This window comes from Lissotriton helveticus, chromosome 9 (assembly GCF_964261635.1).
Source record: "Lissotriton helveticus chromosome 9, aLisHel1.1, whole genome shotgun sequence".
NCBI lineage: Eukaryota > Metazoa > Chordata > Amphibia > Caudata > Salamandridae > Lissotriton > Lissotriton helveticus.
The window spans coordinates 100,564,299-100,581,184 of record NC_136070.1 but is presented as its reverse complement, the minus strand read 5'-3'; the positions used below and the strand labels follow the sequence as shown (position 1 = coordinate 100,581,184).

The window sequence follows — 16,886 nt, the reverse complement described above, 5'->3', positions numbered from 1 at the left end:
AGTGAAGTGATCAAAGGGAGCTTGTTAGGAAGCACAGTAGAGAATTGGTGGAGTGAGGTCAATGGACTTAAAAATAGGTTTGAATATGCTCATAGTTCAAACTAAGTGGTTTGGATTTCTGGTGGCACAAGTTTTGGAAGCGTGTCAATGCACAAACAGAATAAGGGTTTGACTGTGGGCAAAGAATCCCTTCCGTGTAGAAGAGTGCACATACTCAAAAAGAAGATTCAAAACCCAGCCCACTTAAAGCCCTGAATAAGAATCTGTGGGAGGAGTGGCACGGGAGGTCAAGCTGCTGAACTGGGGAAAAGGTTGGAGGAGGAGGAGACAAGCAGGGGTGCCGACATACTTGCTCAGAACAAAGTTTGGCGTGCATTAAAAGCAGTACTTGGGCCAGGGATCTAATAAGAACAGAAAAATGGCATGCTACAACTAATAGAAACAAAGGAAAAGTAAGTGGCAAGCACACCAACCAATGAAAAGGCAGGGTGGGATGTAAGCCCATTTTAAGATTTATATCAACAACAGTTTTCACAAACACAGTAAAAGCACGGAGCAGGCGAAACCTAAAAAGACACAGGACAGAGAATGTTCTGGAGAGAAAGGATAATTAAACCCTGATTTCTTTTTTTCCAACAGCAAGCTTTTTTTTTTTAAATATATTTTTATTGCAGAATCAGGAAGAAATCTAGCCAGCAAACCAACCTAGACACCAAAGGCACCCAACATACAGTGTGATAGTAATACAATACACAGCCAATTAGCCCACATCCCGGAGGCTGGGCGGCGCTTGAATGAGTCAGTTCACTGTAGGTACCTCGGTGCGTGCCCCATCCGGGGCACAGGTCAAATGTAGCACCTCTTTTCTGCTTTTATCCCAACACAACCCAACCCACCCTCTCCATCAAATCCTTGGCCACTCCACTGTCATGTCACTTAAGATCACGATTACCTTCCTGGGCCATCCGGTGCCGGGAGTTTGCCGCTAGCCAGCAAACCACCCCCTTCCACTACTCCCTCCCAGTGCCCCCCCCCCGACTGCTGCTAATGCGGGTTCCAACATCCCCTTCCTGCTCTAGGGCGACAACTATCAGGAAGTATCGACAAGCAATTAGTCACATGGAGTCCCGTCTTATAATTGATCAGTGTCCTCGCCCTCAGTTAGGGAGTCCCTTAACGCTTACACCACCAGCTCCCAGGACCGTGCCAGTTCCAAACTCTTATTGTTACCCGTTCTAATCGCCTGGCGCATTCGTAACACAGTCTCACAGCCCGACCATTTCACCAGTTCATTCCTCCACCTCCGTGCAGACGGCCCCTCTTTGGACTTCCAATGCCAGGTGATTTCACGCTGTGCCAATATCAATCCCAACCCAATGAATTTGCTCGTTACCTTGGTCTTTTTGGTGTGCGGGAACCAAAGAAGCAGGCAAGCGGCCATGTCAAAGTCCACCTCCCGATCCGTGACAGCATTCAAGAGGTCCCCTACCTCGGACCAGTAGTTCCCCAGCTTCAGACAACCCCACAGCATGTGGTCAAAATCCACCGCCGGTTCCAGACATCGTGGGCACCCGGCATCAAGCACCTGGAAATGTCGGCGCAACCTCTCTGGAGTCAGATATGCCCTATGGAGCACGAAGAAATGCACCTGTTGGAATCTCGCGTTCCTCGTCCCTTTCCAGGTCCTGTGTAGCACCTGGCCCCATACGGAGTCCGGGATTAGTTTACCTATGCTGGCCTCCCAACGCGACTTCAACTCAACTAACGGGGCCAGACCTTCAGTTAACATCCTATTGTGGAGGCAGGTCACCGCCTTGACGGTGCCCGCCGCCATCACCACATATTGGCACACCATTGTCACTTCCGGTTCAGCCAATCCACCCCCCCAATGCCTCTGCATAGCCGCGACAACCGCCGCATGCAACAGGAAGGAACCACTCGGCAGGCCGAATTGCTCTTGTAAGGACTGGAACGGGGCCAGCGTCCCGTCCACATAGAGGTCTCCTACCATCTGCAAGCCCAGGTCCTCCCACGCTAACAACTGAGACCAATCACCTCCGTGCGGTAAGGCAGTGAGCATTCCCAGCGGAATCTCCGGTGCGTATGGCCGGCGCTTCCCAGCCCTCTTCAGGTTCCTGTTCCAACACATTCTAAGTGTCTTTTCCTCCATCGCGAGGTCCCTACTAGCCAGTCCCTGTTGCATCACGATAGACGACAAGACGTGCCTCTGAATGCCGACTCCCCGGTGAACTCCAGGCCCCCTGAACACTCTGGCCACGTTCTGCGTCAGGACCTGGAGCTGCGCCGCCAGATAGTATAACTCATAGTCGGGGACAGCCATCCCTCCCTCACACTTGGGTCGCATCAAGGTGGTCAATGCCACCCGTCGGCGACCATGGCCCCAAAGAAAGCCCGTAACCAACGTCCTCAGCTCCCGAAAGATACTCTGCGGGATCCACACCGGCAATGTTCTAAAATAATAAAGGAGCCTCGGGAGTGCCACCATTTTTAACAGGGCCACACGGCCCAGTACAGAGAGCGGGAGAGAGGCCCAGAAGGCCATACTGCCTCTCAGTGCTCGAATACAGCGCCCCACATTCCCCTCAAGGAGGTCCGCCGCGTCATGGTAAATGCGCACTCCCAGGTAAACAAAACAAGAGGGTTCCCACACTACCGGCCTCGTGAGCTGCGGGCAGAGCGTGGTCTTCCGCAGCGGAAACACACAAGTCTTAGTCCAGTTCACTCTGAGGCCCGAAAGCCTCCCGAACCTGCCCAGCATGTCCACCGCGCCTTCTAGAGCCCTTCCAGAGTCCGCCAAGTACAGTAATAAGTCGTCGGCATACAACGAAATATAATGCGAGTCAACTCCCTGCACAATCCCGTCGTAAACAACTCCTGTTCTCGCCTGCGCTGCTAGCGGTTCCATGGCGAGGGCGAAGAGCAGAGGGGATAGCGAGCAGCCTTGCCTCGTGCCCCGACAGACCGGATAAACCGAGGAGACCAAGGTCCCCAGCCGCACCCGCGCCTTAGCCGAAGAATAGAGCACTCTCGTCCAGCCCCGAAACCCTTCCCCAACCCCGAACTTCAGCAGCACGCCATCTAGAAAATCCCATTCTAAACTATCAAACGCCTTTTCAATATCAACCGTCAGCACTACCGGGCCTGGTTCCGCCGTGGCAGCACTGTCAATGACCCCAATCAGCCGACGGATGTTCATCGAAGTACTCCTAGAGGGGATGAATCCCGCCTGATCTCCATGTACTAAAGAGGACATCAGCGGAAGGAGCCTGGTGGCTAGGATTCGGCTCAAAATCTTGGAGTCTACAGTTAGCATAGACAACGGACGAAAAGAAGAGACATCCAGAGCATCTCTGCCTGGCTTCAGCAGGGGCACAACAAGCGCCTCCGTCATAGAGTCAGGCAACCGCCCCAACTGTTTCGCCTCCGCGAACACAACCTGCAGCCTGGGCGCCAACACTTCCATAAATTTGGCGTAGAACTCAATCGGCAATCCATCCACCCCAGGGGTTTTGTTCCGCGCCATATGACTAATCGCCCCTCTTATTTCCGCTAGGGTGATGGGGCCCCCCAGATCACGGGCGTCCTCCTCATCCAATACCGGCAAAGGGACCTGATCCAAATAATTACCAATGTCCGTGGCCTCTACTTCGAGGTGGCTGGCGTACAGACCCGTATAGTAGGACTGAAAGCGCCCCAGGACCGCCGACTGGGAATACACCACCTCCCCATCCTCCTGGCGCACACTCATAACCGGGCATCCCCTTGGGTTCGGATCAGCCAACTTCGCAAGGAGAGTGCCCATTTTATCCCGCTCTTCATGCACTTTCACCGCATACAGCTTATAGTCATAGCACCGTAATCTCTCCGTCTCAGTTGCTACCGCCTCCTGAGCATGCAACAGGCTGTCTTGCAGCTCCGGCCTCTCGGGCCGTCGCTGTTCCACCCCTCTCAGCACCTCCTCCGCCTTCGCGAGGTCATTCAGCACTGTCCCTCTCACAGTCAGAAACCGCCCCATACATACCCCCCTCACCACCACTTTCATCGCGTCCCATTCATTCGCTCTAGTCGCCGTCGACCCAGCATTGACTGTAAAGTAGTCGTCTATGCCCTGTCGGACCGTGTCACAGAACGCCGGGTCATCCAGCATCTCCGGGCGAAGTCTCCACGTAGGGACCGCCGATCTTGCCCGCTGCCATTGCACAGAAATCAACAGGGGGTTATGGTCCGAAATGGTCCTAGACAAGTACTCAGAGTGAATCACCACATTCGCCAGAGATTCGCAACACAGCACCGAATCCAGTCTAACATGCAGATCATGCAGTGCCGAGAAGTAGGAGTAATCCCGTGTTTCGGGGTGCTGTGCCCTCCATACATCCACCAAGCCCCCCCTCTCTTGCCAGTCCCGCCGATGGGCCGCAAGTCTGCGCACCGGGGAGTCCACCAAAGGCGGGTGCAACCTGTCCAACAGCACGTCAGAAATGGAGTTAAAATCCCCCGCCAACAATATAGGGCCCGCCAAATAATACGCCAGTGAGCGCGACAAACCCTCAAAGAAAAGCGCCTGATCAGCGTTGGGGGCATAAACGTTACACAGCACCACTTCCCTACCACACAGCCGTCCTTCCACCACCACATACCGACCCTCCGGATCAATTTTCTGACTCGTGACTTGGAATGGCGTGCCCGCTCTGATCCATATTAACACCCCTCTGGCAAATGCTGAGTAAGTCGTGCCAAACACCTGACCCCGCCACCTCCTCTGTAATGCCCCACATTCCTGCTGTGTCAAGTGAGTCTCCTGAAGCATCGCAATTTGAATACCCCGCCTCACCAAGTAGGCATGTACCTTGTGGCGCTTAACCATAGTACGAATACCCCGGACATTCCATGTGACACATTTCAAATTAGGTAACGTCCCCATAGAGCACCAATTCCAACAGTAGCGCACGCCAATAAGCGTGATCTGCATCACAGCAATTATACAGCCCCTTCAAACAGTCAATGTTACCCGCATTGCAGCAATTGAACAGTCCCCAAAAAACAAGACCCCTAACACTCCACAACCCCCTCCCCAGGACAGGGCCTAATAACCCAGCTTCAGCCCCGTTCCAAACCTTAAACACCCGACACATCACACTAACCTGTGGTCGACACCACAGAAGACCTTAAGGGTCAAAAGAAGGCTATGGAGCCCCAAACCAGGACGGCAGAGCTATCACCCCGCACCCGTAGCCCCATACTGCTAGTGCAGCCCCATACCTGGCAGTCCAGAAGAAGTCAGGAGTGTCCGCCCCTATAGGCATCCCAAGATTGTCCATCGGCCCCGAGCTTCACTCATTAAACAAGTTATCAGCAGTCTGTGGGGTGACCTCCGGGCCCGGCACCCCTCCCGTCTCCGAGTCATCGTCACCACTCTTCTCCCCTTCTCCGTCCGAAGCCGAGTCCCTAGAAACGTCATCCCGCTGCGATCCCGTGATGCTCGCCGTGGCCTCCAGAGCACTCCGCCTGTCAGCCAGCATTCGCGCCTCCTGTTCAGCCCGTTGGCGCCTATTCCGGGAGCGGATGCGTTGCGATTTCCTAATCTTTGCTGGTTTTTGCCGATCCCTGGCGGGCCTGTGTGCACGGTCCGTCCCTGCCCGGTACAGTTCCAGCCAGGACCATGCCTCATCAGGTGTTTGGAAAAAGTGAGTTCTGTCGTCAAGGATGACCCGCAGCTTGGCCGGGAAAAGCAAGGAATATTGGATCCCTCTTCTCTCAGCTCTTTCTTCACCGACAGAAAGGAAGCCCTGGACCGCTGCACCTCCTGTGTATAATCCGGGAATATCGTCACCTTGCTGTTGTCCACCTGGAAGGGCCCATGGTCTCTCGCCCGTTGGATCAGCAGATCTCGGTCTTTAAAGTGCAGTAGTCTGACCACCATCGGCCGGGGCGGTCGGCCCTCCAGGGGAGGCTTTGCGGGCACCCTGTGCGCTCTTTCCAGGGAGAAGAAGGGGGATAGGCCCTCCGGCGCTACCACCGTCCGGACCAGTCCTCCAAGTAGGCCACCGCATCACCCTTCTCAATTTTCTCTGGAAGCCCAACCACCCTCACGTTGTTCCGCCGGTTGCGTCCTTCCGCGTCTTCCGCTCGACGCTCCAGAATCGCCAGTCGATGGATAACGTCGTCAAGTTTATGCTCCGCCGTGACCACCGCTGGTTTCAGCTCCTGGAGCAGCTGTTCATTGGACTTCACTCGGTCAGCGAGCTTGGCGTGGTCCGCTCTCAGTAGGCCAAGCCCCGTCGCCACCTGCGCAATATCCTGGTGCAGCTCCTCCTTGGTGGTAGTGATCGCGGCCAGTATTGCATCAAGGCGGAGGTTCAGCCTCAACTCCTGCGGCGAGGGCTCCGTTGGAAAAGCGCCACCCGCTGCCTCGGACTTCTCGTCTCCCTGCTCAGGATGCGCGGCGAGGCCAGCCCCCATCCCAGCCATCCTGACAATGGGGAACGCGCCACCTGAGCCGCCCTCTCCAACGACGGCCCGCGGCTGCAGTCCTCTCGCTCCGTCCGTCCTTCGGGCCACCCGGTATCGTCCAGTGGCAGGCCCAGGGTGCACAGCCCTCCGATCTGCAGACGGCGTTGGTCGTCCCTCCCCAACACTCCGTCACCTTCCACCAGAATGCACTCCGTGCAGCTCCAACGACACACTCAGTGCCCCACCAAAGTCTGCAAAAGCTCGGGGTGCAAGCCCTCCTCAAGAGCCAGACAGTCAAGGGTCCGCCCACCGCAGATCGAGCTCACCGTCCCCGGTGGCACAGTCCCCCGCAGTCTCAGCGCACAGCGGGGTCCACCCGGCTCCCCACCGGCCAGGCGCACTCCTGCTTCAAACCGGGCGCCCAATCGCCCCGGGCGGCCGCCCCCTCAGTACTCGGCTAACTATAGGGTGACCAGGCGTCCCCGTTTTGCCAGGACGGTCCCTGTTTTTAACCAGCTGTCCCAGCAAAGGTCAAGAGATTGAGCTCATGTCCCCGTTGTTAGAGAGGGTCGACTGAAAACGGTGGGGGTGTTTTTTATGTTTTACAAATCAGGGATCTTTAGCAGTTGTTTCAAGAAAGTAATTTAAGTAACAGGCAAGCTACTGGGCTTAAAAATTGCCTTTTATGTATGTTCTTACTGCCTGTTCCGTGATTCTCTGCTGAGGAGTGCTGTCGTCGCTTGTAGTAAAATTGCAGTCCTTCCTCTATGTTTGCGAAATGTCCCAGTTTGTGGCTTGAAAATCCTGGTCACCCCAGCCAACCAGCCTCATTGGACTGTGTTCCCGTGGTCCCACTGCAGTGCTCCCAAGTGTGGGTCGGCCTCACACGCCAGCCGCGCCGCCACCGCTGCAGCGCGAGTGAAGGGCTCGCTCTCCTGCCCTCAGGGAATCAGGTGGGGGAGGGGCGCCGCTCGGGCCGGGTCTTCACCGCCGTCCACCTCCTCCGCTATACCGGTCCCGCTCTCCTGGGCCGCTCTCCTGTGCACCGCAGCGCGACGGCCCCTCAGGCCCCTCAGCCGGTCCAGCCCTCCACACCGCTCCGCTCTCAGAGCTCCTGTCCCCGCAGCTCCGCCATCTTGCCTTTGTCCGCCGGCCGCGCTGGTCGGGTCACCAGGTCCATCCGCAGTCAGTGCCCAGGGTCCCGATGAGGATCAGAGGCTCCCCGCTGGGTCAGCGACCCTATAGAAGCTCGATTACCGCTGCCAGGCAGTGCGGGGACAAGTCCTGCAGGATAAAAACGGGACTTGGTGCGGAGCAACTCGCTCACGCAGCCATCCCGGTCGGCGCCGAAACCACGCCCCTTCCAACAGCAAGCTTGATCATATTTTCTTTACTAATGTTCAATTTGAACAGTAATTAGTTAATTTTGAAAGTTTTTTCAAACCAAAATATCTCACCAAGCTTTTTTAGATGCATTCACCTGTAACAAGCATAGAGACACAGGAAGAAGAAGGGGTGCTGTTTCAATTTTCCTCCCTACATTTACTACCCTTACTTCTACTTTGGGACCAAACCATCATCAGACTCGATGTCACTGTTGAAAATGTAGCACTTTCAGTATTGCTGATCATCCAAGCGCATTATGGGTTGTCAGAGATGAGCTGCAAAGTGCATCTTTGTACAGTGTGATACTTATTAGGTATAAAAAGTGCTTACCGTGCACACAGTTATCTCGTCTCCCAGCACGAGCTTGCTAACCTCCAACAGCTTCTCCAGAAGGTGGACTTTGTGCAATAGCCAGGAGAATGCCAATAACAGCTCTCTGCTCCCTTGTGAGCCATCCTCGGGGAGTCGATAGAATTCCGAGGTGCCATAGCCATGGAACCATAGCACTGACTTCACAAATCGGATCTGGACGTCTGCAAGGAATGGCCAAACATCTTGGAATTAGAAAACATGACAAGGACCAGGTGATAAAGATAGGAAAGAAGAGAGAGTGAGAAAATACAAAATATATTCTTTGTATTGAGGATTGGAATGTTCGCTCATGATGTGATATGACCACCTAAAGCAAAGATGTACCCTGGAATGATAACTAGATGATATATTAAAAAGTTACTTATCTGTAACAATGATTCACCAGTGTGGCCATCTTGCAATGATCCACATTTGAATACTCAAGTTTAAAAAGCATCTTTAGTTTACCTACTTTATGAAGTTCCTTCATGACTTATGGACCTTGAGAACAGCAAACATCACTTTTATTCATTCTTGGTTTTTTTGTTAGTCCAGAGCAGCTTCATGGCATTTTAGCCCAAAGACTAGTAAACAAAAAGTGAGAATGATATGAGGGAAGGATTTTAGTTTGGCGGAAGATGGACCTGCTGCAATTCTATTTCTTGTTGCCTCTTTGACAGAATAAGATTTTCTGTAAAAAAGACATACTCGTTCTGGCATTACATTTATTTGATCTCTTAACTATTCTGAACTATCAAAAGGCACCACTACCTCTTGCTTGGTCACGCCTTGCCACCTCGCCAAGCTACACCAAGGGTGATGGCAGTCTTAGGAGAAATGTGCTCACATTTGTCAATAGCTGGATTTAACTGTTGCAGAAGGTCAGGTACCCTGAGAAAGCCCCGCTTGTTATTCCACCTACTTCAACCCAGTGACATCCTCTGACAGATTGCCTTTTAAACAGCCTCCCTATTAGAATGCGGTTCATTGTGTACTATTCGGAGCCATTAAAAAGTACATCTTGGGGTTTAACTTATTGGATACCAATTGATTCTATCACTATGTATAATACATGTTTACAGAGGAGCCTCAACTCTTATTAGAGACGAGGAAGAAACATTCCCCTCTAGGACCGCCTGGACACTGCACGCAAATCCTTCATCAGCGGCCTTATTCCAGCTCGTTTCTCTTTAGAATTAGGTTTACTTTTCTGCGCGCATTTCCACTTAATCAAATGTTCTTTTTAGAGTCCTTAATCTCCGCGTGAATTGTTTGTACTGGGCGAAAGCTGTATTGACCAAGCTTCAGCGCATTTCCCTCGGCAAAAATCCCCATGGTGAAGTGAGGCGTGGGCAGGCAGTGCACTCATTTCAACCACTTGACAGTGCCGATCCTCTGTGCTGCTCGGGAGGAAACCCGCAGGCATTTAAAGGTGAAGACAGTCTGTGCAAGATACACAAGCACACGCGCACTGCATGCAGGAAAACAAATTAGACGCATTACTGGTCACAATGGATTGAATTAATGTACTTCTAATGTCGCATCCCTGCTTCCCATCTGTGCCACTGACATTCACCCACCTGCCGGACTTCCTAGTCGGCTACTCCCTCACCGGCTTCACCCTCCCTACAACTCCCAAACTCTACTGCCACAGGCGCTACTATTTGAAATACAGCCCCCACCCGTGGCTGCTGAAACCTCGATGTTCGATCAGAGAAAAGGGTGCCTCTCCACAACTCAGTTACAACCATATTTATGGAACATTGAAAACGCAAGCTGTCGTTTCCAACCAGGTACTTTTATTTATACCACTTCATTGAACAGTTATACTTCATTTGTCAAACAAAACATATTATAAGCAGACAAGACCTATGTGTAGCATAAGATCAAACCAAAGTAAGACTTTTAAATACACCACAGTGTCAAAACTGAATGTGAGCAAAACTCAATATACTCATTAATTAAACAAACAATATATGGAAGACAGACAATAACATTTAAACATACATTACAATCAATGGTAAATACATTTAGGCATTTGATTAAAGCAAAAGAAAAGTAAAGAAAAAGGAAAATTAGAAAAGAGACGCGAAGTGAATTCGAGAATCTTGTGTCACCAGTGGTAGCTGGTGTATGAATTATCCTTTCCTAATTAGCCGACGCGTTTCGAATCCAGAGAATTACTTTCCAGATTCTCATCAGGGCATCGTTATTCTGTCTGTAAGTTTGCCAAAGAGAAGGAAAAATGGTATAAGCATCATGAAAAAGAGACAGTCTCCCTATATTGTGACACTCAGCTAGGGGGACCTACCGCTTTTAGAGGAAGCTAATTCATTGGAAGTGTGGCAGTGCAGATTGAAGAGAGGGTCCAAGAATTGGAACTACCTACAACAAAGTGAGTTGGCATTAGACCGATTAAAAGGCTGGTGACTAGAAAGTGCAAAATAATTTGTTTGAAAATGCACATACCGTCAATTGTTCCCAGATTAGTATTGGCGGTTTTTTCTACGATGAATGCAGGCTCATCGGCACATTTTTCAAACGTAGAGCAGCCTGTGGCACTCTATGCAAGAACAATGGTATTGGTAAAAACGGGAGCGGGAATTCAGAGGTTAGATGACTGTTATGCTAATTGACACGGAACATACCTTAACTTAAAGGTTGATGCGGAGCAGTCCTAGTTACTGGATAAGCGTTGTATTCAAAAACCGGCGTGTAAAAATTCAACCGGGGTCTGTTTCCGCTAAAGAAAAACGGAGCAGAATGTTAGCATGTTTACCGCATTTGACCGCGAGTGAGGCAGAGGCCGGCGGCAGATCCCGCCGAGGCGCCGCTTACCTTCGTGTCTCTCGCTCTGGGCTCCCTGTGTTCTGTCGAATCGCCAAGGTGAATACTATCGATGTAACCATGGCAATAAGCTTTTTGGAAAGGCGGTAAGCCTTGTGGGATTTGTAGTTCGCACTATTCTAGGCAGTTGTACAGATGGGGATTGTCCATTACAAAGACGAGTGTACAGCACTGAGACGCGACCCGTCCGGTCATCAGGCGCCAGGGCACTATTGGATTAAAGTCTGGCGATTTCAGATAAACTATTAAGGCCCTTCTGGACGCTGTTAAATTTCAGGATTAAATATGCTTCCATTTTAAGGAGCATTTTGTCAAAATCCACATTACTCTGTGATGGACGTAATGTGTGCAAAACCGTCCATTTCAAGTCATTGGCATCATGGTTGACATTTACAAAATGTTCCACCATGGGGGCAGTCATGATTTTATTTTTGATCCTGGATCGATGTTGGCAAATTCGTGTGTTGACTTGTTGTGTAGTTTTTCCAACATAAATGAGATCACAAGGACATCGGACCAGGTAAACCACATTCTTGGTTTTACAGTTCGAAAAGTCCAAATGTTTCCATCTAGTGGACCCATGTTGGAACTCGTCGCCCTCAATAGTGTTTGGACACACGACACAGGTACCACACTTGTGGTGCCCCGTGATCGGTTTGAGGTTCCACTGGCTCAAAAGGTCACTTTTCTTTTTTGGTAGAGATACATCCGCCCTCATGATGTGTTGTCCTACGTTTTGGTTTCTCTTATACGCGAACAAAGGTTTTGGAAGTGGGCATTCTAAGTTCGCCATTAAGTGCCAATTGCTCAGCACAGCTTTTCTCAGTTTGTGGGTATCTGGTCCAAAAGTGGTGACACAGACCAATCTTTCAAGTGTAGGTTTAGGCCGTACTTGCAACAGAGTTTCACGGGGGGTGAAGCGCGCTCTTTTTAGAGAATGCTTCAACAGTTTTTTTGGGTACCCCCTTTCCTGCATTTCTTGGCAAAATGTCTCCGCATGGGACGTGAAGTCTCTTAAATCAGAGCAGTTTCTCCTGATGCGCAATAATTGCCCATATGGAAGGTTGGATTTCAGATTCCTGGGATGGGCACTCCTGTGGTGCAAGATAGTGTTCCTATCCGTGTCCTTTTTAAACAGGGATGATTTAAGGACCCCGTTGATGTTCACAATTTCAACATCAAGGAAGGTCATCCTTTCGTTGCTTTGTGCCATCGAAAATTTGATGTCAACATGCCTGTTATTAAGCCAGTCATGGAAAGCTACCAGATCCGTCTGGCTCCCCTGCCACAGGAGCCAGACATCATCTATGTAGCGAAACCATTGTAAAATGCTCGGTTTGAAAGGGTTGTTATTGTCGACAAACATCTGTTCGTACTGTGCCATGTACAGCACGGCCATTTCAGGAGCATAAGGGCACCCCATCGCGGTGCCCTTGACCTGCATGTAGAACTCTCCATTGAATGAAAAGTAATTATTTTTTAATGCAATTTCAGCAAGTCTCAAGATAAAGGAAGTTGGTACCTGGTGGGGTCTCTCTCTCTGATTTAAATAAATTTCCATCACCTCTAACGCTTCTCCCTGAGGGATCTGCGTGTAGAGGGAGGTAACATCCATTGTTACCAGCAGTTGGGTTTCAGGGTCGAACTCGGTATCTTCTACTTTAAGAAGAAAGTCAGTTGTGTCGCGTAAGTACGACTTGACTGTTGTTAAAAACGGTTTCAGAAAGAAATCCACGTATTGCGAAAGGGGCTCTAGGCAAGAGTCACACCCGGAGACGATTGGGCGTCCCGGGGGATCTTGCAGGCTCTTGTGAATCTTAGGCAAGAGGTAGAGAACAGGAGTTCTTGGATGTTTTCTTAGTAAATAGTCATGTTCTTTTTTGCCCAGAAAGCCACCATCCAACCCCTCCTGGAGGGTATCAGCAATGAGTCGTTGGATCTCCTTAACAGGATCTTCTGGGAGGCGTCTGTACCAGGTTGCATTGTTGACCTGTTTATTGCCTTCTGCTAGGTATTTCTCACGAGCCCACACCACCACAGCCTCGCCTTTATCGGCTTGCTTGATAATGATCGAATTGTCTTCCTTAAGGGTTTTGATTGCTGCGCGTTGTTTCTGGCCTATGTTTTGTTGAACAAAATGTCTGCCCTTTTCTAATTTCTCGATGGATGACAAAAGGACCTGTTCAAATGCGAGAACCTCTTTGGGGATATTTTGGTAGGGGACAAAGGTGGACTTGTTGCGTAATCCAGTCACTTCCATGGTGGGCGAGGAAGGATGATTCCAAAAAAACAATTTGAGGCGAATTTTTCGACAAAACTCGATAGCTTCTAGCTTGAGTCTTGTATAATCAGTTTTCCTGCCTGGCACAAACTTGAGCCCCAATGCCAAGACTGAGTGTTCCTCTAATGTTAACGGTCTATTAGATAGATTAACCACAGCGCTGGAACCCTCTATGACTTGTATGAGCGGTTCCTTGTTCGCATCTCCCATGGCTGTTTGAAGCGGGCTTTTGGCTGTTGGCCCTGATCTAAAAAAGCCACCTGTTTCTTATTAGGATTACGATTGTCCGAACCCGATGAATCGGAAGAAGAGGTTTCCGAAAATGTTGTGAATCTATTCCTTGAGCGACCTTGAAAGGTTGATAATGCTCCTTCCTTGATGTTGAAATTGTGAACATCAACGGGGTCCTTAAATCATCCCTGTTTAAAAAGGACACGGATAGGAACACTATCTTGCACCACAGGAGTGCCCATCCCAGGAATCTGAAATCCAACCTTCCATATGGGCAATTATTGCGCATCAGGAGAAACTGCTCTGATTTGAGAGACTTCACGTCCCATGCGGAGACATTTTGCCAAGAAATGCAGGAAAGGGGGTACCCAAAAAAACTGTTGAAGCATTCTCTAAAAAGAGCGCGCTTCACCCCCCGTGAAACTCTGTTGCAAGTACGGCCTAAACCTACACTTGAAAGATTGGTCTGTGTCACCACTTTTGGACCAGATACCCACAAACTGAGAAAAGCTGTGCTGAGCAATTGGCACTTAATGGCGAACTTAGAATGCCCACTTCCAAAACCTTTGTTCGCGTATAAGAGAAACCAAAACGTAGGACAACACATCATGAGGGCGGATGTATCTCTACCAAAAAAGAAAAGTGACCTTTTGAGCCAGTGGAACCTCAAACCGATCACGGGGCACCACAAGTGTGGTACCTGTGTCGTGTGTCCAAACACTATTGAGGGCGACGAGTTCCAACATGGGTCCACTAGATGGAAACATTTGGACTTTTCGAACTGTAAAACCAAGAATGTGGTTTACCTGGTCCGATGTCCTTGTGATCTCATTTATGTTGGAAAAACTACACAACAAGTCAACACACGAATTTGCCAACATCGATCCAGGATCAAAAATAAAATCATGACTGCCCCCATGGTGGAACATTTTGTAAATGTCAACCATGATGCCAATGACTTGAAATGGACGGTTTTGCACACATTACGTCCATCACAGAGTAATGTGGATTTTGACAAAATGCTCCTTAAAATGGAAGCATATTTAATCCTGAAATTTAACAGCGTCCAGAAGGGCCTTAATAGTTTATCTGAAATCGCCAGACTTTAATCCAATAGTGCCCTGGCGCCTGATGACCGGACGGGTCGCGTCTCAGTGCTGTACACTCGTCTTTGTAATGGACAATCCCCATCTGTACAACTGCCTAGAATAGTGCGAACTACAAATCCCACAAGGCTTACCGCCTTTCCAAAAAGCTTATTGCCATGGTTACATCGATAGTATTCACCTTGGCGATTCGACAGAACACAGGGAGCCCAGAGCGAGAAACACGAAGGTAAGCGGCGCCTCGGCGGGATCTGCCGCCGGCCTCTGCCTCACTCGCGGTCAAACGCGGTAAACATGCTAACATTCTGCTCCGTTTTTCTTTAGCGGAAACAGACCCCGGTTGAATTTTTACACGCCGGTTTTTGAATACAACGCTTATCCAGTAACTAGGACTGCTCCGCATCAACCTTTAAGTTAAGGTATGTTCCGTGTCAATTGGCATAACAGTCATCTAACCTCTGAATTCCCGCTCCCGTTTTTACCAATACCATTGTTCTTGCATAGAGTGCCACAGGCTGCTCTACGTTTGAAAAATGTGCCGATGAGCCTGCATTCATCGTAGAAAAAACCGCCAATACTAATCTGGGAACAATTGACGGTATGTGCATTTTCAAACAAATTATTTTGCACTTTCTAGTCACCAGCCTTTTAATCGGTCTAATGCCAACTCACTTTGTTGTAGGTAGTTCCAATTCTTGGACCCTCTCTTCAATCTGCACTGCCACACTTCCAATGAATTAGCTTCCTCTAAAAGCGGTAGGTCCCCCTAGCTGAGTGTCACAATATAGGGAGACTGTCTCTTTTTCATGATGCTTATACAATTTTTCCTTCTCTTTGGCAAACTTACAGACAGAATAACGATGCCCTGATGAGAATCTGGAAAGTAATTCTCTGGATTCGAAACGCGTCGGCTAATTAGGAAAGGATAATTCATACACCAGCTACCACTGGTGACACAAGATTCTCGAATTCACTTCGCGTCTCTTTTCTAATTTTCCTTTTTCTTTACTTTTCTTTTGCTTTAATCAAATGCCTAAATGTATTTACCATTGATTGTAATGTATGTTTAAATGTTATTGTCTGTCTTCCATATATTGTTTGTTTAATTAATGAGTATATTGAGTTTTGCTCACATTCAGTTTTGACACTGTGGTGTATTTAAAAGTCTTACTTTGGTTTGATCTTATGCTACACATAGGTCTTGGCTGCTTATAATATGTTTTGTTTGACAAATGAAGTATAACTGTCCAATGAAGTGGTATAAATAAAAGTACCTGGTTGGAAACGACAGCTTGCGTTTTCAATGTTCCATAAATATGGTTGTAACTGAGTTGTGGAGAGGCACCCTTTTCTCTGATCGCATATACTAGGCCCGGCCTCCCCACTTGTCCACTAGGGCCAAACTCCCCTTGTACTCCTGAAACCTCGATGTTGGTAAAATTTAAAATGAGAAAACCCTTACCCTCTAAAAAAAGACCTGTAAAATGTAACTCGGGGCAGGCAACAACACACGAAAAGAGGCAAGGAGAAAAGAGGGGGGAAGTAATGCCAAGAGGGAGGGAAATAGGAAAAGTGCCATAGGTGCTATGGTATATGGGGCACTGTGGTATATGTAGGTTTAGCGGTTCTATGGAATAGATAGGGTGAGGGGCACTGGGTAGAGAGAGGGCAGTAGTAGAGGAACTAGGGCACAGGTAAAAGGGTAAAAGTAGGGTTAAAGATACTTGGTTCTGGGGAAGGGGAAGTGATATAAAGTTATAGATAGGCAACGATATCGGCATTAAGGTCTAGCTACAGGCAGGCAGAGATACTAGTGTCTAGGTAGAATACGATTTTGGTGGAGGTATTAGTACAAAAAGGTAGTATGCTAAAGGTAGAGGTAAAAGGTTAGTGGTAGAAGTAGAAACAAGCATTGGCATAGCCAATAGGTCTCGCTTGTGGGACCTTATAAGTATTTAGTTACAAGGATATTGTGCTGCAAAACAAAATACTTATAAGGTCCCACAAGCGAGACCTATTGGCTATGCCAATGCTTGTTAAGATAAGGCTGCACATGTTTGCAAGGTGGCAAAGGCCAAGGAAGTGTGCTGTAAATATGGCAGCACATTTGTTTTTTGCAACAAAAAAAAGAGGGTTGCCAAACTGTATGTAGCAGGTTGTATCTGGGTGGCGAGCTCAGCAGGGATTCCTGAGTTGTTGAGTCCCCAGCATGG

General features: G+C 49.2%; 1 protein-coding gene across 1 annotated transcript in view; it reads right to left on the bottom strand.

Annotated features, from left to right (window-relative positions):
- Positions 1-16,886, bottom strand: part of TEDC1 (tubulin epsilon and delta complex 1) — a 496,873-nt gene that overhangs the window by 375,846 nt on the left and 104,141 nt on the right. Inside the window, exon 3 of the mRNA XM_078659574.1 lies at positions 8,188-8,390. Within this exon, the coding sequence (XP_078515700.1) occupies positions 8,188-8,390 (203 nt within the window). The remainder of the gene's footprint in view (positions 1-8,187; positions 8,391-16,886) is intronic.